This window comes from Phyllobates terribilis, unplaced genomic scaffold (genome assembly GCF_046119375.1).
Source record: "Phyllobates terribilis strain yellow unplaced genomic scaffold, ASM4611937v1 Scaffold_7__3_contigs__length_470593459, whole genome shotgun sequence".
Lineage (NCBI taxonomy): Eukaryota > Metazoa > Chordata > Amphibia > Anura > Dendrobatidae > Phyllobates > Phyllobates terribilis.
The window spans coordinates 139516865-139538787 of NW_027362767.1; the positions used below are offsets into that span (position 1 = coordinate 139516865).

Genomic DNA, 21923 nt, shown 5'->3' on the forward strand with positions numbered 1-21923 from the left:
TGTATTCGTAGGACATGGATTTGGTGTCAGTGGACACATCCTATATCTACCGGCAAACCTGACATCCACCACACACAAGAGGCAGCTTCTAGTGATGACATTTAGGGGTTTCTCTAACAGTAGAGGACATTTTCTCTCCACATTCACAATCTACACTGTGTGCAGAATTATTAGGCAAGTTGTATTTTAGAGGATTATTTTTATTATTGATCAACAACTATGTTCTCAATCAACCCAACAGACTCATAAATACCCAAGCTTAATATTTTTGGAAATTGGAGTTGGCTTTTTTTTATTTGGCTATCTTAGGAGGATATCTGTTTGTGCAGGTAACTATTACTGTGCAGAATTATTAGGCAACTTAATAAAAACCAAATATAACCCCATCTCACTTGTTTATTTTCACCAGGTAAACCAATATCAGTGCACAAAATTTAGAAATAAACATTTCTGACATGCAAAAACAAAAACCAAAACAAATAGTGATGAATATAGCCACCTTTCTTTATGATGACACTCAACAGCCTTCCATCTGTTTTCGATCAACATTGTGTGCAGCAGCCACCACAGCCTCCCAGACACTGTTCCGAGAGGTGTACTGTTTTCCCTCCCTGTAGATCTCACATTTTATGATGGACCACAGGTTCTCTATGGGGTTCAGATCAGGTGAACAAGGGGGCCATGTCATTATTTTTTCTTCTTTTAGACCTTTACTGGCCAGCCACGCCGTGGAGTAGTTGGATGCATGTGATGGAGCATTGTCCTGTATGAAAATCATGTTTTTCTTGAGCGATACCGACTTCTTCCTGTACCACTGCTTGAAGAAGTTGTCTTCCAGAAACTGGCAGTAGGTCTGGGAGTTGAGCTTCACTCCATCCTCAACCCGAAAAGGTCCCACAAGTTCATCTTTGATGATACCGACCCATACCAGTACCCCACCTCCACCTTGCTGGCGTCTGAGTCGGAGTGGAGCTCTCTGCCCTTTACTAATCCAGCCTCTGGCCCATCCATCTGGCCCATCAAGAGTCACTCTCATTTCATCAGTCCATAAAACCTTTGAAAAATCAGTCTTAAGATATTTCTTGTCCCATTCTTGACGTTTTATCTTATGTTTCTTGTTCAAAGGTGGTCGTTTTCAGCCTTCCTTACCTTGGCCATGTCCCTGAGTATCGTACACCTTGTGCTTTTTGTTACTCCAGTAACATTGCAGCTCTGAAATATGGTAAAACTGGTCGTGAATGGCATCTTGGCAGCTTCACGCTTGATTTTCCTCAATTCATGGGCAGTTATTTTGCACCTTTTTTTGGCAAACACGCTTTTATGCGACCCTGTTGGCTATTTGCCATGAAACGCTTGATTGTTCGGTGCAGGGCTGTAGAGTCGGTAAGCCACAGTTGCGACTCCGACTCCTGGATTTTATCAGGTTCCGACTCCGACTCCGGCTCCAACTCCGACTCCTTCATAAATGGCCAATTCGTAACAATAAATTTACTGTTGTAAAATATTAACATCGTGCTTATTCAGTTTCTCACCATCATATAAGTAATCAGACCACTTAGAGCAAAAACTATATTTATTAGAATACAATTAGAATATAGCAAATAACTTTTATAAACTTTTATAAACTCTTGTAAGTAAATATGCAATAAACACTGTTATGCAGTTAATAAGAAGAAATCTATAAATTTGTCCTCAGAAAAAGTATTGCCTCTGTCAGATCCTCCTTCATGGATGCCCTCAAATCTAATCTAATTATTTTGAGAGCAGAGAACAACCTCTCTACACTAACTTGGGTTGGTGGCAAAGCAGTAACCACTCGGGGGGGCAACATCTCTGACAATGTCAGGATACAGAGGAATCGCTTGTTGCACTGTTATTTTTGATGAACGGTCAAATTTCTGAATTTCTTTTAGTGCACATGAAAAATTCTGCTGAAATGTACTGGCTGTGTTCTTTGATGGGGATGACTCTTCTATGCGGGAACGCTTTGCACGGTCCTTGTGATCCAAATATTTTTCGAAATTAAATTCTTCATCAGTTGATGATGAGGGTGAAGATGTGGCAGGACATCCAAATTCTTCTTGTTCCTCCTGACTGTTCTGCAACCCTTTCATCCTTACTGCTATTTCAAACAGAGCTTCCTTTCCTTTAGTTAGCTGTTGATCATCTAGAGGAATCCGATGCATTGGGTCTACATAAACAGCTGCCAAAAGAATGGTATTTTGTAATAGTAGCTCCTCTCTCCGTTTCATTGATGTAGCAATGCCACTTGCAATTAACCTTCCTCTTTGGGACAGGCGAAACATCAGGTTCTTCCACTCCTTTAAGAAAATACCTGGAGTTAAGTCCTCTGCTTGTCATTTTTTAGTCACTGTAAATGGGTGCTCTAGCAATTTTTCCAGCTCAGTCACCTGATTCCACGGACTTTCATTTAGCGTCAGTTGAGGGTTAGCCATGTCTACAAGAAAGGTTTTCAGTTCAACCAAGCGCTGAATCATTAAGTAAGCACTGCCCCATCGTGTGCCTTGATCAATAATTGCCCCTTTTCCAGCACGTCTCTTCAAAATTGAGTCAACTTTAGGGGTTCTGGCAACAGTAGCCAATTTTCTCACCTTGCCAATGAGTGCAGCAGCATGTCCTTCTTGCAGACTGTCTCTTATAGCCAGCTGTAGCGTATGCACAACACAGCGCATGTGATGAATGAAAGAACGGATTGACACAGTTTCAACAAAATCATCTAAACTATCATGTTGCTGTTCATCTGAAGCAACTTCAGTTTGCTCCTCAGTTACAATACTGTGTTCCTCTATTTCAAACATTTCTGTGTCTGTGGACCCAGAATGTTCTTCTAGCTGCTGGTCACCATCATTACTCTCATTCATTAGCTTAATAGTACTTATCATATTTGAAGCATTGTCAGTTACGACAGAAAGAACTTGCTCTTTTTTAAGTTCATAGTCTTGCAGAACCTTTTCCACCAAGACCTGGAGAAACTCACTGGTGTGATGAGCTTTGGTGTCTTTTACTGCCAATGTCTTGGTAACTATTTCATTTTTGTCACAAACAAATCGGACATTGATGGCAAAATAGTTCACTCTGTGACGTGTGCAGGCATCCATTTTAAGAAACAGAAAGCGTCCCTTGAGAGTTTTTTTAAGTTCTTCCTTTTATTTAAAAGCTTCTTCGATTACTAATTTTCTAATACTCTCTCTCTCCAGAGAAACACCAAGCTTGCGGGCCATTTCCCCATTCAGACACATAAAAGCTGGTCGTGAAAATAATGAAATAGGCACACTATCCTTTACAACAAGCTCTATGATCTGTTTTTTAAATGTATCTAATGTCATTGTCACAGTAACTTTGTCACTGACAAAATATCTTGCAACTGATGGCTGCAAAGTTCTCTGCTCCTTTGTTTGGCTGGAAGAGCTGGGCACTGGTTCATTGGTTTGGATGCAGTCTTTCTCATCCACTGCTTTCAGTACTTCTGAATGAAAGCGCTGTAAATGTCTCTTTAGATTAGAAGTTCTGGTAGGAGCATTTTTATCTTTGCCTGAATATGCACTGATCTTGGCTTCACAGCATTTGTTTTCGTCTGCATCATTTGTCATACACTGACAGACAATGTTTTCTATCTTGAGTGATGGTGAAATGTTCAAATACAGCTGATTTAATGTGACACTTCTTTGACATTCTCAGGTTTTTAATTCTGCATTCACAATCCAAATGACAATTGTTTTTCCTAAAAACAATTGTACAAAATTATTGCCAGGTCGTACAACTGATATAGTGGTCAGTAATACTGTTATTCCTCATGTACTCACAGTTAACTGTTGGAAAGTTTGTTGAAAGGATAATACTTCTTACAGTCTTCCTCTTCTGAGTAGCAGCTGTGAGATGCTTGGAAGACGCACACCTAGTAAACATCTAGTCTAGAGGAGGAGCTTTACTACTAAGAATTTGCAACACATTTTCACTTTCAGTTTCATACATTGTAAGTAGGGGGGTTGGGGCAGCATGAGGTTAACCAAGTATAAGATTAGATAAGGGCAGTGGAGAACAGTGACACACAAGAAGTAAGAAATGTCTCTATCTCCAGCAGAACTGCTTATCACTGTTGTTCATAGTTTGATAGAACATATATATTTGAGTAACATTTATAAAATTCAGATGACAGTTCAGTTATGAAATATTAATACATTTTTTTTAAAGCTGGAGTCGGAGTTGGTACATTTGTACCGACTCCGACTCCAACCAAAACTAACTCCGACTCCGACTCCACGACTCCGAACTCCACAGCCCTGGTTCGGTGATCACGCTTCAAAAGTTTGGAAATTTCAAGACCGCTGTATCCCTCTGCAAGACATCTCACAATTTTGGACTTTTCAGAGCCCGTCAAATCTCTCTTCTGACCCATTTTGCCAAAGGAAAGGAAGTTGCCTAATAATTAAGCACACCTTATATAGGGTGTTGATGTCATTAGTCAACACCCCTCCTCATTACAGAGATGCACATCACCAGATTTACTTAATTGGTAGTTGGCTCTCAAGCCTATGCAGCTTGGAGTAGGACAACATGTATAAAAAGTATCATGTCATCAAAATACTCAATTGCCTAAAAATTCTGCACGCGGTGTACACATTTTATACTAAAGCTCTGTGGACGCATCACCAACATCTCATCTTCTTATTCTTACAGGTTAGATTATAATGGTCAATATATAACATCACACACTTAATCTTCTTGTTATTACAGATTAGGTGGTAATTACCTACCAGACACTTCCTGCATCCAGTTGGCCTCTGTAATAAGAAATAACCGGTCCCTGAAGACAATTGTCCTGTCTGATAACCGTCTGTATGGTCCTCACTTCGGTGACTTTATGGAGACTTTTTCCAGTCCAGACTGCAAAATAGAGGAATTAGAGTGAGTATAAGAGACGTGTACAGGATGGAGACGTGCGAGTATAAGAGACGTGTACAGGATGGAGACGTGCGAGTATAAGAGACGTGTACAGGACGGAGACGTGCGAGTATAAGAGACGTGTACAGGATGGAGACGTGCGAGTATAAGAGACGTGTACAGGACGGAGACGTGCGAGTATAAGAGACGTGTACAGGACGGAGACGTGCGAGTATAAGAGACGTGTACAGGACGGAGACGTGCGAGTATAAGAGACGTGTACAGGATGGAGACGTGCGAGTATAAGAGACGCGTACAGGATGGAGACATGCGAGTATAAGAGACATGTACAGGACAGAGACGTGCGAGTATAAGAGACGTGTACAGGACGGAGACATGCGAGTATAAGAGACGTGTACAGGACGGAGACGTGCGAGTATAAGAGACGTGTACAGGACGGAGACGTGCGAGTATAAGAGACGTGTACAGGATGGAGATGTGCGAGTATAAGAGACGCGTACAGGATGGAGACATGCGAGTATAAGAGACATGTACAGGACAGAGACGTGCGAGTATAAGAGACGTGTACAGGACGGAGACGTGCGAGTATAAGAGACGTGTACAGGACGGAGACGTGCGAGTATAAGAGACGTGTACAGGACGGAGACGTGCGAGTATAAGAGACGTGTACAGGACGGAGACGTGCGAGTATAAGAGACGTGTACAGGATGGAGACGTGCGAGTATAAGAGACGTGTACAGGATGGAGACATGCGCGTATAAGAGACGTGTACAGGATGGAGATGTGCGAGTATAAGAGACGTGTACAGGACGGAGACGTGCGAGTATAAGAGACGTGTACAGGACGGAGACGTGTGAGTATAAGAGACGTGTACAGGACGGAGACGTGCGAGTATAAGAGACATGTACAGGACGGAGACGTGCGAGTATAAGAGACGTGTACAGGACGGAGACGTGCGAGTATAAGAGACGTGTACAGGACGGAGACGTGCAGGTATAAGAGACGTGTACAGGACGGAGACGTGCGAGTATAAGAGACGTGTACAGGATGGAGACGTGCGAGTATAAGAGACGTGTACAGGACGGAGACGTGCGAGTATAAGAGACGTGTACAGGAGGAGACGTGCGAGTATAAGAGACGTGTACAGGATGGAGACGTGCGAGTATAAGAGAGGTGTATAGGATGCAGACATGCGAGTATAAGAGACGTGTACAGGACGGAGACGTGCGAGTATAAGAGACGTGTACAGGAGGAGACGTGCGAGTATAAGAGACGTGTACAGGAGGAGACGTGCGAGTATAAGAGACGTGTACAGGACAGAGATGTGCGAGTATAAGAGACGTGTACAGGACGGAGACGTGCGAGTATAAGAGAAGTGTACAGGAGGAGACGTACGAGTATAAGAGACGTGTACAGGATGGAGAAGTTTGAGTATAAGAGACGTGTACAGGAGGAGACGTACGAGTATAAGAGACGTGTACAGGATGGAGACGTGTGAGTATAAGAGACGGGTACAGGATGGAGACGTGCGAGTATAAGAGACGTGTACAGGATGAGACATGAGAGTATAAGAGACGTGTACAGGACAGAGACGTGCGAGTATAAGAGACGTGTACAGGACAGAGATGTGCGAGTATAAGAGACGTGTACAGGATGGAGACGTGCAAGTATAAGAGACGTGTACAGGAGGAGACGTACGAGTATAAGAGACGTGTACAGGATGGAGACGTGTGAGTATAAGAGACGTGTACAGGATGAGACATGCGAGTATAAGAGACGTGTATAGGACGGAGACGTGCGCGTATAAGAGACGTGTACAGGACGGAGACGTGCGGGTATAAGAGACGTGTACAGGACGGAGACGTGCGAGTATAAGAGACGTGTACAGGATGGAGACGTGCGAGTATAAGAGATGTGTACAGGACGGAGACGTGCGAGTATAAGAGACGTGTACAGGACGGAGACGTGCGGGTATAAGAGACGTGTACAGGACGGAGACGTGCGAGTATAAGAGACGTGTACAGGACGGAGACGTGCGAGTATAAGAGACGTGTACAGGATGGAGACGTGCGAGTATAAGAGACCTGTACAGGACGGAGACGTGCGAGTATAAGAGACATGTACAGGACGGAGACGTGCGAGTATAAGAGAAGTGTACAGGATGGAGACGTGCGAGTATAAGAGACGTGTACAGGACGGAGACGTGCGAGTATAAGAGACGTGTACAGGATGGAGACGTGCGAGTATAAGAGACCTGTACAGGACGGAGACGTGTGAGTATAAGAGAGGTGTATAGGATGCAGACATGCGAGTATAAGAGACGTGTACAGGACGGAGACGTGCGAGTATAAGAGACGTGTACAGGAGGAGACGTGCGAGTATAAGAGACGTGTACAGGAGGAGACGTGCGAGTATAAGAGACGTGTACAGAACAGAGATGTGCGACTATAAGAGACGTGTACAGGACGGAGACGTGCGAGTATAAGAGAAGTGTACAGGAGGAGACGTACGAGTATAAGAGACGTGTACAGGATGGAGACGTGTGAGTATAAGAGACGTGTACAGGATGAGACATGCGAGTATAAGAGACGTGTATAGGACGGAGACGTGCGCGTATAAGAGACGTGTACAGGACGGAGACGTGCGGGTATAAGAGACGTGTACAGGACGGAGACGTGCGAGTATAAGAGACGTGTACAGGACGGAGACGTGCAGGTATAAGAGACGTGTACAGGACGGAAACGTGCGAGTATAAGAGACGTGTACAGGACAGAGACGTGCGAGTATAAGAGACGTGTACAGGATGGAGACGTGCGAGTATAAGAGACCTGTACAGGACGGAGACGTGCGAGTATAAGAGACGTGTACAGGATGGAGACGTGCGAGTATAAGAGACCTGTACAGGACGGAGACGTGCGAGTATAAGAGACGTGTACAGGATGGAGACGTGCGAGTATAAGAGACGTGTACAGGACGGAGACGTGCGAGTATAAGAGACGTGTACAGGAGGAGACGTGCGAGTATAAGAGACGTGTACAGGAGGAGACGTGCGAGTATAAGAGACGTGTACAGGACAGAGACGTGCGAGTATAAGAGACGTGTACAGGACAGAGATGTGCGAGTATAAGAGACGTGTACAGGATGGAGACGTGCAAGTATAAGAGACGTGTACAGGAGGAGACGTACGAGTATAAGAGACGTGTACAGGATGGAGACGTGTGAGTATAAGAGACGTGTACAGGATGAGACATGCGAGTATAAGAGACGTGTATAGGACGGAGACGTGCGCGTATAAGAGACGTGTACAGGACGGAGACGTGCGGGTATAAGAGACGTGTACAGGACGGAGACGTGCGAGTATAAGAGACGTGTACAGGATGGAGACGTGCGAGTATAAGAGATGTGTACAGGACGGAGACGTGCGAGTATAAGAGACGTGTACAGGACGGAGACGTGCGAGTATAAGAGACGTGTACAGGATGGAGACGTGCGAGTATAAGAGACGTGTACAGGACGGAGACGTGCGAGTATAAGAGACGTGTACAGGAGGAGACGTGCGAGTATAAGAGACGTGTACAGGAAGGAGAGGTGCGAGTATAAGAGACGTGTACAGGATGGAGACGTGCGAGTATAAGAGACGTGTACAGGACGGAGACGTGCGAGTATAAGAGATGTGTACAGGATGGAGACGTGTGAGTATAAGAGACGTGAACAGGATGGAGACGTGCGAGTATAAGAGACGTGTACAGGATGGAGACGTGCGAGTATAAGAGACGTGTACAGGATGGAGACGTGCGAGTATAAGAGACGTGTACAGGACGGAGACGTGCGAGTATAAGAGACGTGTACAGGATGGAGACGTGCGCGTATAAGAGACGTGTACAGGACGGAGACGTGCGAGTATAAGAGACGAGTACAGGATGGAGACGTGCGAGTATAAGAGACGTGTACAGGATGGAGACGTGCGAGTATAAGAGACGTGTACAGGACGGAGACGTGCGAGTATAAGAGACGTGTACAGGATGGAGACGTGCGAGTATAAGAGACGTGTACAGGAGGAGACGTGCGAGTATAAGACACGTGTACAGGAAGGAGACCTGCGAGTATAAGAGACGTGTACAGGAGGAGACGTGCGAGTATAAGAGACGTGTACAGGAGGAGACGTGCGAGTATAAGAGACGTGTACAGGAGGAGACGTGCGAGTATAAGAGACGTGTACAGGACGGAGACGGGCGAGTATAAGAGACGTGTACAGGATGGAGACGTGCGAGTATAAGAGACGTGTACAGGATGGAGACGTGCGAGTATAAGAGACGTGTACAGGATGGAGACGTGCGAGTATAAGAGACGTGTACAGGATGGAGATGTGCGAGTATAAGAGATGTGGGGATTTGTATATTATAACCAGTAACAAACTAAACTGGGCACATAAGTTACACATCAAATAAACCAAGTGGATCATCCTGACATAGTAATGGAGAAAGACAAGCAATACCTTCCATGCAGTTGTTCCTAGCCTGAACCAGGGCTCATTAAGAGAACAATACTAACCAGTGAGTGCTGACCACTGAGCCACTGAGTCTCTAAGTTTTGAAACTTAATACTGATAGTTAATAGTGATGAACGAGTGACGCGCCCCCTGGGCCGTGGGGTACTAGGCAGCCGGGCCTCTGGCTGCTGGGGGGGATATCACGGTGTCTGGCCCGGTCCGTGGCCTAGGACTGTCACTGAAAAGGGGGGAATTATTAGGGGATTTGGGAAAGTTCGTGACTCCATCTGTGGTGTCTGGTGAGGAACACCAGCGCTGCAACAGTCCTCTGAGGCAGATGTTAGGGCGGCTTGTGATGGGACGGCTCCCCACAGGTGGAGCAGGCCTCAGGGCAGTATAGTAGTAGAGAGTGGGTTGCGCTGGGCGTTGTAGTGCAGGGGGAACAACGGCGCCGATGAAGGAATGGACAGATGCAGTGCAGTGCAGTCATCCAAGATTTTACTCACAGTTCTTAAGACACTTCACAGGTGCACTGTACAAGTAAAGGCCTCCCGCGTCATGCTGCGTTCACCGGGCAGGGGTTCAATCCTCAGGCTGCTAGGGAATACCTGGCAGAACCCCACTTTCTCGTGTTCCTATTTGTCCTTCTCCCTCCTGCTCTGTGCTGCCCACTCTCAGTCCTGTTTGGGTACTCTGAAGTCCCTCCTGTCTGTCGGAGTTACACAGACTTGCTTGACCCTCAGGCTATGTGCCCACGATGCAGAAATGAAGCAGAAAATTTCTGCAGCATTTCTGCATCTCCCTGGCAGAAAAAACGCATGCAGATTGTGCATGCATTTTTCCTGCAGAATACATGCGGATCCACATGCGGATTCACATGCGTTTCCGCATGCAGATTGACAAGCGCTTTCCAGGCGATAGCATCACTTGGAAAGTGCTTGACAACTAGGTCACACTGTATAAATCCATGCAACCGGCATGGATTTATACAGTGTGAACCCTAAAAATTAAAACAAATAAAGCTATACTCACCCCCGAGGCCCCGGCGTGGCTGCAGCGCTCGTTCCTGTCTGGTTCCCGGCTGCCGGCATATTGCGAGACAGAGCGGTGAAGGGCCTGCGGTCACATGACTGTGACGTCACCGCAGGTCCTCAAGCGATGCCGGCATTCAGAGAGAAGCCTTCGGAAAGGTGAGTATAAACTTTATTTGTTATTTTATTCTTTTTTTACAGGTACAATGGTACCCAGGTCTGGATGAGAGTCTCCTCTCCTCCAGAACTGGGTACCATCCACACATAGAGACGCATAGAAGCCGCTTGTACAAATGTACAGTCGCGGTTTCTATGCGTTTCAATGCAAGTCAATGGCGGGAGTTCTGCTGCGCTTCCGCAAAATTAAATGACATGCTGCGGATTTTTGTACGCAGCATAAACGCTGCGGAAAAATCCGCAGCATGTGCATAGAACATGCGGAATCCCCTTGGGGACCATGGGGTGCAGATTACCTAGCGTTTCACAAGCGTTTACGCTGCGGAAATTCCGCAGCATAAACGCTTGAAAAACGCTAAGTGGGCAGCCAGCCTCAGGGGACTAGAATGCGGCTGCGATCCCTCTGTCTTCTGACAGATGCGGGGCGTACGGGTGCCGTCCTGCAAGCGCCGTACTCCCTGTGATCCTTTCTGTCGAACGAAGCCTACTCCCTGCTCCCCACCTGGGCCTCCTGACTTGGCCCTACTTATGGAGCAGATCTCCTGCTGAGACTCTGCCCCTGGACTGTTCTTCTGAACTGTCCCGAGCTGTTCTTCTGAACTGCTCCCTAGAACTGAACTTAACTCTGATCTCTTCAGATTTGGGCCTCACTGGCTAGGCCCGCCTCTGGAGCAGAGCTCCTGCAGAGCCTCTGCTCCTCTCACTCTCCTTCTCTAACTGATCTGTCTTACTAAGATGGCTTCCCATTTTATATCTACTGTGATGGTGCTCCCTCTAACTACTTACTCCACCCACACCCACTACTGGTTCCCCCTACCTCTGGGTTCCCCCCACTCCAGCCAGGGTCAGGGCTCAGCAGCTGCGCTCTGCATGTTGCCCCTCCAGCCGGCCTGGAGCAGTGTAGTGTTGGATGCAGGTGCTTGGGGTTCCGTGCAGCACTCCCACCTTACCTGAGAGAAGGGAGACACCACACCTCGGGTGAGGTGCAGTACCTCTGTGGCGACTGAACCCTCAGGGGCGCCAGACGAGCATGCTCACTACTGCTCGGTACTCGCCCGAACATCTCACTGCTCATCACAGTCTAACCTTCAGACAGGCAGAGTAGGGAGAGCTGCTGTATGAGGGACAGAATTGGCGGTGCAATAGTTAGGCATAGGTATTCCACACCAGTATACATATCCATCTGAACGAACAGTCCTTCTGATGACTAATCCAGCTGCATATATTCAGTGGTGATAGCTAGAGTTAGGCAGGCAGAGATTGTGAACACTATACAGCACAATAGTGTGATTTGCACATTATTATTATTATTATTATTATTATTATAGCGCCATTTATTCCATGGCGCTTTACATGTGAAAAAGGGGTAAACATAAAAAACAATTACAATGATCTTTAACAAAATGTGACGGCAACTGGTAGCGGAGGAGCGAGGACCCTGCCCGTGAGGGCTCAGTCTACAAAGGATGGGTGAGGATACAGTAGGTGAGGATAGAGCTGGTAGTGCAGCAGTATGGTGGAGCGGTGGTTACTGCAGGTTGTAGGCTTGTCAGAAGAGGTGGGTCTTCAGGCTCCTTTTGAAGGCGAGAGTTTGATATGTTGAGGTTGTGTCTGCTTCTGCTACTGCTACCTGTTACAGTTAACCATTGGACTAGATATCAAGGTTTTTTTTCTCTTAATCCTGATTATTTTCTTAAAAAGTAATAGACTCCAACATTTTACTGCTTTATTTGCTTTTTAACACTGTAGAATACAGCCAGATCTTTTCCATCATCAGACGTGATCCCAAATTACAGCCATTTGTAGCGACCATGGAAGATATTGTCCTCTATTTACAGTTTGGCAGCAGTGTGTCAGTGAAGCTATTCACACGTGGTCGCTGCCAATAATAGTAAACTACAAGGCCGCTATATAAAACCGTGGGTGTCCGTCAGATGTATCACATATAACTGCAGTACAAATCAAGTCATTTGTAGCGATCGTGCAAAATATTATTCTCCATTTAAAATGGGAAAGGCGAGTGGCAAGGGACAGGGAAGTGGACGTGATGGTGCAAGCTGAAATTGTGCCACAACAAACACCCACATCTTGTCGCCCAACCTTCCTGTCCCAATTACTAGGGGACCGCAGCACACCACTATTGAACCCAGAGCAGTGTGAAAAGGTTGTTGGTTGGATAGCAGATAATGTTTCCAGTCACTTTGCCACCACCACCCTGTCTTCCACACGGTCAAGTCTCAGTAGCCATGAGTCTGGACCGCATATTCCTCACCATGATCCTCCTTCCTCCCTCCATGCCGAGTGCCCGGAGACAACTGATCCCACACTTGGACACTCCGAAGAGCTGTTCATTTTTCCATTTATAGATTTTGGCCTCTTACCCAGCCAGCTTCAAGCGGGGAAAGAGATTGCATGTAGCGATGCCCAAATATTTGAGCAGCCACGGTCACATGAAGGCGATGGTGGGAAAGTGCAAATACTGTCACAAGAGGTGGATGATGATGAGACACAGTTGCCAGAAAGTTAGATGGGGGACCAGGGTGCGGAAGTGGAAGATGAGGTGGTGGATGATGAAGTCACTGACCCAACCTGGCAAGGTGACATACACAGCGAGGACAGCAGCACACAGGGGGAGGGAGGTGTAGCACCACAACAGGCAGGAACAAGCAGTGTGGTGGCCATAGATATAAGGCAGGCAACCATTCCCTGGACACCAACACAATGGAAGTTGCCAGTACAACTGTTAGTTCTTCCAGAGTCTGGTTTGTTTTTAAAAGACTCTGCAAATAACCCCAAAAAGGCCATTTGCAACATCTGCCAGGCCAGCATAAGCAGGGGTAGCAAAACTAGCAGCCTGGCCACCACCAGCATGCTCAGGCACATGACAGCAAAGCACCCGACCAGGTGGGCCAAACACCAGGGTCCAGAAACAGTGTCTGTGGGTGACACCACTGCTTATTCCGCTGTTGTGAGTGCACGCCAATTCCCTGTCCATGGCGCAGGTGAAGATGCCTCCCGCCCTGCACCTGATTGCACACTCGCAAATACCACCATCAGCAACCACGTCCTTGTCCCAGCGCAGCACTCAGTTGTTCCTACCCTAGTCTTTGGAACGCAAGTGCAAATACACAGCCAACACCCCCCCCAGGCCACACTACTAAATTCACACATTTCGCAAATGCTTGCTCTCGAAATGATGCCTTTTAGGCTCATGGAGACTGAAGACTTCCGCAACCTGATGGCGGCAGCCGTCCCTCAGTACTCGGTCCCCAGTTGCCTCTATTTCCCCCAGTGTGCTGTCCCCGCATTACACAAGCAGCCAGGCATGGTCGTGTGTGACAATGGCCAGAACCTGGTGGCGGCTCTGAAGTAAAGCGAGCTCACATACATACCATGCCCTGCCCATGTGCTCAACCTAGTGGTTCAGTGGTTTTGCAAAGCCTACCCGGATCTTCCGGATCTGCATGTGAAAGTACCCTGCGTGTGTGCCCATTTTAGAAAGTCAGCTACAGCTTCCATCGTCCTTGCCGTGCTTCAGCAGCATTTGCAGCTTCCAGCTCACCGACTGGTGTGCGATGTCCCCACGCGTTGGAACTCAATGTTGCATATGTTGGGAAAGATTTGTGAGCAGCACAGGGCAGTTGTTGAGTACCAGCTTCAAAACGCCTGTCTGTATTCAAGTCAGCCTCCGCACATAAGAGCTCAGTAGTGGGTATGGATGTCAGACATCTGTGCCGTCCTCCAAAACTTTGAGGACTCCACCAAGATGGTGTGCGGTAATGACGCCATAATTAGCATCACCATCCCGCTTCTTTGTCTTCTGAAACGGTTGCTGCTCACAATTAAAGAGGAGGCATTGCAGGCGGAGCACGATGAGATGGAGTAAGGGACCATAAAGGGTGTTTCCACACAGCCCAGCCTCATCTCATCCCAATGTGGATTGAGTGACAATGAGGAAGAGGAGGAGGAGGAGCAAGAACAGTAGCTAGTTTTCTGCGCTATAGACAGTACTACCCACACAACTGTCATATCGTCTGTTCAGCGTGGATGGCCTGACGAGAGGGAGGAGGAGGATGAGAGCATGGTTAGTCGTCCTCTTGGTGAGGACACAGAAGTGTTGCCTGTTAACAGTCTGGCACACATGGCTAACTTTGTTACGCTGCCTTTCCCGTGACCCTCACGTTCTCCAAATTTTGGGTGACAGTCATTACTGGTTGGTGACACTTCTAGACCCACGCTACCAGGAGAACTTTCTATCTCTCATTCTTGTGGCGGACAGGTGTGCTAAAATGCTTCAGTACCAGAAAGCCCTTGTTGTTGATTTATTAAAAAAAATTCCCATCTGAAAACGCAGTTCGTTCGACAACCAAGGAGTACAGGCGAGAGAGACCCAAATAGTGTTCCCCTGTCTCTGCTGGATCGTGTCAAAGGTCTGGGAGAGTTTTCTCAGAACCTCCCATCGCACAGGCCCTGATGCGCGAGGTACTCTCACAAGGAGGGATAATTTTACGAACATGCTGAAGGAGTACCTTGCTGACTGTACCAACGTCCTTCGTGATTCCTCTGTGCCTTATAATTATTGGGTATCCAAGCTGGACAAGTGGCATGAACTGGCTCTCTACAACTTGGAGGTCCTGGCGTGCTCTGCCGTTAGCGTTTTCTCAGAGCTGATTTTCAGTGCTGTCGGGGGAATTATAACTGATAGGCGCATCCATCTGTCAACTGAAAATACTGACACGCTGACTCTTATTAAAATGAACAAGGACTGAATTGGGCCAGACTTCTCAACACCACCAAATGATAGCAGCAGAGCATAAACTCAAATCCAGTGTCTTTTTTTGGGAGGTCTAACTCTATTCCCATGCACATCTTCACACCCAGACATGGGTATACGCTTCCTGATTTTGTTTTATATTGTATGATATACAGTATGTTCATGTATACCCCACAGGGGTAAATGTTTTTCAGCCCATGCACTTAGTGCATGGGCATTACAAGTATAGGAGACCCGCTCCTTTATAATGGGAACATTTTTTTTAATGAGGCCCTCCTCTACATTTCTTCCAAGGGGCATTGGAGTGCGTCCAAATTTTTGGCAGCCCTTGCAGTCACTGCATACGCAATAACTGTATAGCAGAACCGCTCTTTTATAATATGAACATTTTGTTACTGAGGCCCTCCTCTGTGTCTTTTAAATTGGTATTGTGGTTTTTCCTAAATTTAGGCAGCCATTGCAGTCACTGCATACGCAATAACTGTATAGTAGAACCACTCCTTTATAATGGGAACATTTTGTTACTGAGGCACTCCCCTGTGTCTTTAAATTGGTATTGAGATTTTTCCTAAATTTAGGCAGCCGTTGCAGTCATTGCATATGCAATAACTGTATAGCAGAACTGCTCCTTTATAATGGGAACATTTTGTTACTGAGGCCCTCCTCTATGTCTTTTCAAAGGGGTACTGTGGTGCGTCCAAATTTTTGACATCCCTTGCAGTCACTGCATATGCATTAACAGTATAGGAGACCCGCTCTTTAATAATGGGAACAACAAAGCATTGCCGGCTGATGGCCCTCTAACAATAGTAAGGGCCGCCTGATGGCCCTATAAAAATAGGCTTTGAGACTTTCAGCGTCCCTCTTTTATAAATTAAACAGGATGTGTCTGATTATGTCTCACACACCACATGGCCAGATAAGGTAGTAAAATGTTAAAATGAAATTCACTGGTAAATGTTTTTTCATCATTGAAAGCAATACAAAAAGTCATCAAAACTGCTACGTGTGAACATAGCCCAAGGCGTGGTGGATCTTTTTTTTTTTCTTTTGGTTATTTATTTTGCTGTATATACAAGTCATTACTCTGGAAAGGATGTTCCTTAACATTTTTTCCCAGGAAAATCCATTTTGGTTTAGTTTATGTATGTTTTATTGTGAACTCGTAAAAGTAGCGTAATACTCTGACAACATGGTTGACAGCAGTAGCCTGGGAGTCAGACATGCTTCCAGTGGTCTCCCCCATGCTGTTCCCATGTAATTTCAGCAATTTTTAGGCTCTCTGCAGATCTCCGGTGGAGGGGGGGCCGTCGGAAAAATGATCGAATTTCCCATAGACTTGCATTGGACTCGTTGCTCGTTGCACCCGAGCATTCCAATGTGCTCATCCCGAGCAACGAGTACCCGAGCATTTTAGTGCTCGTGACACGCCCCTTGGGCCGTGGGGTACTCAGTGCCGGGCCGGTCGGTGCAGGGGATGTCACAGTGGCAGTGACCCGGTCCGTGACCCAGGGCGGTCAATAAAAGGGGATTATAGTTTTTATAGTTTAATGTTCGTGACGCCACCTGTGGTATGCAGCTATATGGAGCCGCCGCTGCGGTGCAGATCCTCTGGAGCTGATGGTGACGCAGCAGAGTTGGTTCAGCTCTCCACAAGCAGAGCTTAACTCCAGGGCAGGAAATGGTGATGTTATAGATGTTGCTGGGCAGTGTAGTGCAGGGGATGGAACAGATAATAACCAGTCCACAACTTAATGGCGGTTTCCTCTTATCTTTACTTGCGGTGGTTAGGCAGACTGGGGCACGGGTACTAGCTGGTAGTAGAGGTACGGGCGGCCTGAAAGAAAGTTGGGAATCCACCTCGCCAGGTGAAGTTGGAGGCCTTCCCTTTGCGCTAATCTCTTTGGCCCTGCTGCTTGTAGCTGTGCTGCGGCCCTCGTCCCTGAGTAAAACGTCTTTGTGCTCACCCGTATGGCAGGCAGCTCGGGCCTTCCTGGAGTGTCGCTCCCACGTGGCGGTGCTGGGCCCTATGTGCTGCTGAGCCTCCGGGCGTCTGATGGGGCCAGGAGACCTGCAGTCTCCTGCTCTCCGGTTTCTGCTGCTGGGCCTCCAGTGCCCCACAACCTCGGACTCCGGTGTCCGGTTCTTATACGCTCCTCTCTGGGGTGAGCTGCCGTGCAGCTCCACTCCCCAGGTCTTTCCTCTTCGCTCTCCTGACTTCAACTCCTCTCACTAACTCTAACTAACCCCGCCTCCAGATTCCAGTTGCTAAGGGGAGGAGCTCCCCTTGCTGGTCTGGAGCCAGGAAAGTGTTGCATGCTAGTATACCTGAATAGGGGACCCCTGCTTGCTTCCAGGCATGGCATCACCGCTTGTGAGGGAGGCAATGCCACTGTGGCAACCGGACCCCTGGGGTGCCACACTCGCTCATCACTAATAGTTAAATGAGGCCTTATTATGACTGTGTGAATGAGAGCTAAAATATATGTACACAATTATCTCTGAAATTTTATGTGGTCGGTGAATAATGGTCACAGAACCCCGGCTTTAATGATACTTAGAAGCCCCATCATTCCTGCATCTACCACATACAGGTGAATCTCACTAAATTAGAATATCATCAAAAAGTTAATTTATTTCAGTTCTTCAATACAAAAAGTGAAACTCCTATATTATATAGAGTCATTACACACAGAGTGATCTATTCCAAGTGTTTATTTATGTTAATGTTGATGATTATGGCTTACAGCCAATGAAAACACAAAAGTCATTAACTCAGTAAATTAGAATAATTAACAAAAAACACCTGCAAAAACACCTTCAAAGTCTTCCTACGATTTTAAAAAGGTCCCTTAGTCTGTTTCAGTAGGCTCCACAATCACGGGAAGACTGCTGACTTGACAGAGGTCCAGAAGGCAGTCATTGACACACTTCACAAGGTCCCAGAGTCTGGAGGAAGAGTGGAGAGGCCACAATCCAAGCTGCTTGAGGTCTAGTGTGAAGTTTCCACAATCAGTGATGGTTTGGGGAGCCATGTCATCTGCTGGTGTAGGTCCACTGTGTTTTATCAAGACCAAAATCAGCGCAGCCGTCTACCAGGAAATTTTAGAGCGCTTCATGCTTCCCATGTTTTTAACAACATTTTTCAAGCTGTTGTTATAAAGTATTCTAATTTACTGAGATAATGACTTTTTTGTTTTCATTGGCTGTAAGCCATAATCATCAACATTAACAGAAAAAGACACTTGAAATAGATCACTCTGTGTGTAATGACTCTATATAATATGAGTTTCACTGTTTGTATTGAAGAACTGAAATAAATTAACTTTTGATGATATTCTAATTTAGTGAGATGCACCTGAATAAGCGGCAGTTTTTTGTGATGACATTTAAAGATTTTATTGTTGAGTAAATTTTCTTTCCACATTCACAGCAAGAGATTTTATACAAATGCCAGAATTTATAGCACCTCACCCATATCTCATCTTTTTCTTCTTCCAGATTGGCTTTTAATGATCTACCAGACACTGCCTGCATCCAGTTGGCATCTGGAATACAGAATAACCGGTCTCTGAAGATACTTAACCTGACTAATAACCGTCTGTTTGGTCCTCACTTTATTCACCTGACAGAGGCTATGTGCAGTCCTAACTGCAGAATAGAAAAATTACTGTGAGTATAAGTGACATGTACAGGACAGAGAGGTGGGAGTATAAGAGACGTGTACAGGACGGAGACGTGCGAGTATAAGAGACGTGTACAGGACGGAGACGTGCGAGTATAAGAGACGTGTACAGGACGGAGACGTGCGAGTATAAGAGACGTGTACAGGACGGAGACGTGCGAGTATAAGAGACGTGTACAGGACGGAGACGTGCGAGTATAAGAGACGTGTACAGGACGGAGACGTGCGGGTATAAGACACGTGTACAGGACGGAGACGTGCGAGTATAAGAGACGTGTACAGGACGGAGACGTGCGAGTATAAGACACGTGTACAGGATGGAGACGTGCGAGTATAAGAGACGTGTACAGGACGGAAACGTGCGAGTATAAGAGACGTGTACAGGACGGAGACGTGCGAGTATAAGAGACGTGTACAGGATGGAGACGTGCGAGTATAAGTGACATGTACAGGACGGAGACGTGCGAGTATAAGAGAAGTGTACAGGACAGAGAGGTGCGAGTATAAGAGACGTGTACAGGATGGAGACGTGCGAGTATAAGAGACGTGTACAGGACGGAGACGTGCGAGTATAAGAGACGTGTACAGGACGGAGACGTGCGAGTATAAGAGACGTGTACAGGACGGAGACGTGCGAGTATAAGAGACGTGTACAGGACGGAGACGTGCGAGTATAAGTGACGTGTACAGGACGGAGACGTGCGAGTATAAGAGACGTGTACAGGACGGAGACGTGCGAGTATAAGACACGTGTACAGGATGGAGTCGTGCGAGTATAAGAGACGAGTACAGGATGGAGACGTGCGAGTATAAGAGACGTGTACAGGATGGAGACGTGCGAGTATAAGAGACGTGTACAGGACGGAGACGTGCGAGTATAAGAGACGTGTACAGGACGGAGACGTGCGAGTATAAGACACGTGTACAGGATGGAGACGTGCGAGTATAAGAGACGAGTACAGGATGGAGACGTGCGAGTATAAGAGACGTGTACAGGATGGAGACGTGCGAGTATAAGAGACGTGTACAGGATGGAGACGTGCGAGTATAAGAGACGTGTACAGGATGGAGACGTGCGAGTATAAGAGACGTGTACAGGACGGAGACGTGCGAGTATAAGAGACGTGTACAGGATGGAGACGTGCGAGTATAAGAGACGTGTACAGGACGGAGACGTGCGAGTATAAGAGACGTGTACAGGACGGAGACGTGCGAGTATAAGACACGTGTACAGGATGGAGTCGTGCGAGTATAAGAGACGAGTACAGGATGGAGACGTGCGAGTATAAGAGACGTGTACAGGACGGAGATGTGCGAGTATAAGAGAAGTGTACAGGAAGGAGACGTGTGAGTATAAGAGACGTGTACAGGACGGAGACGTGCGAGTATAAGAGACGTGTACAGGATGGAGACATGGGAGTATAAGAGACGAGTACAGGATGGAGACGTGTGAGTACAAGAGACGTGTACAGGATGGAGACGTGCGAGTATAAAAGACGTGTACAGGACGGAGACGTGTGAGTATAAGAGACGTGTACAGGATGGAGACGTGTGAGTATAAGAGATGTGTACAGGACGAAGACGTGCGGGTATAAGAGACGAGTACAGGATGGAGACGTGCGAGTATAAGAGACGAGTACAGGATGGAGACGTGTAAGTATAAGAGACGTGTACAGGATGGAGACGTGCGAGTAGAAGAGACGTGTACAGGACGGAGACGTGCGAGTATAAGAGACGTGTACAGGATGGAGACGTGCGAGTAGAAGAGACGTGTACAGGAGGGAGACGTGCGAGTATGAGAGACGTGTACAGGATGGAGACGTGAGAGTATAAGAGACGTGTACAGGACGGAGACGTGCGAGTATAAGAGACGTGTACAGGATGGAGACGTGCGAGTATAAGAGACGTGTACAGGACGGAGACGTGAGAGTATAAGAGACGAGTACAGGATGGAGACGTGAGAGTATAAGAGACGAGTACAGGATGGAGACGTGTGAGTATAAGAGACGAGTACAGGATGGAGACGTGCGAGTATAAGAGACGTGTACAGGATGGAGACGTGTTGGAATAATACATATTAATCTGTATGTGTATTGCAACAACTACTATGCTGTTTCATATGTTGTGCATATTGTGAGGTTGTTAACAAAGTTGTGTTTTAAAAAAAGAAAAAAACTCACACAGACAGGATGCCCCCTCCTTCTTTTCCTGTATTGATGTTACATGTCTTTGATTTCCTCATGCTGCAGTAACACCAGACTCCATGCTGTGCCTATGCTGGATATGAATAAACCTACATTCTGTGTTCTAAACTCTGGATGTCACGTGGATTAATCCTCTGCTAACAGGTTATGGGCCCAGATGTCCCAGATGTACCAGAGTCCCCAGAGTCACAGATCCCCAGAACAGAGAGGAAAGAAAAGAAAGAAAGACAGCAAACTGAGAAGAAGCAAAGATGGCCACCAGCAGCAGCTCCATGAAATTTACAGTGCCAAGTCTCACTAACCAGAATTATCAATCCTGGAAATTCAAAGTGAAAATGCTGCTGATAAGAGAAGGTACGTGGAAATACACACAGGAGCCTAAACCTGACCCAGTGCCACAGGAGTGGACAGAGATGGATCAGAAAGCACAAAATACCATATCACTCAGTATAGATGATGACCAGATTGTGCATGTGTGTAAATGTAATACTGCAAAGGAAATGTGGGAGCAGTTGCAAAAGGTACATGAGAGGATAAATTTAAGCAATAAGCTCTATCTCATGAGAAAGCTGTACCAGTCTAAGCTACAGAAAGGTCAGGATATGCAAGATTACATAAGAAGTGTTCTGGAAGTTGTAGA

The 21923-nt window shown here is 46.6% G+C and overlaps 1 protein-coding gene across 1 annotated transcript; it reads left to right on the plus strand.

Moving 5' to 3' along the window:
- The first annotated feature begins 4575 nt into the window (after nucleotides 1–4575).
- Nucleotides 4576–21467, plus strand: LOC141155395 (ribonuclease inhibitor-like). Its single transcript, XM_073642262.1, has 4 exons — nucleotides 4576–4586; nucleotides 4756–4926; nucleotides 18896–19066; nucleotides 21329–21467. Exons 1-4 carry the CDS (start codon nucleotides 4576–4578, stop codon nucleotides 21411–21413), a joined length of 438 nt encoding a protein of 145 aa, XP_073498363.1. The 3' UTR covers nucleotides 21414–21467.
- The last annotated feature ends 456 nt before the right edge of the window (nucleotides 21468–21923 follow it).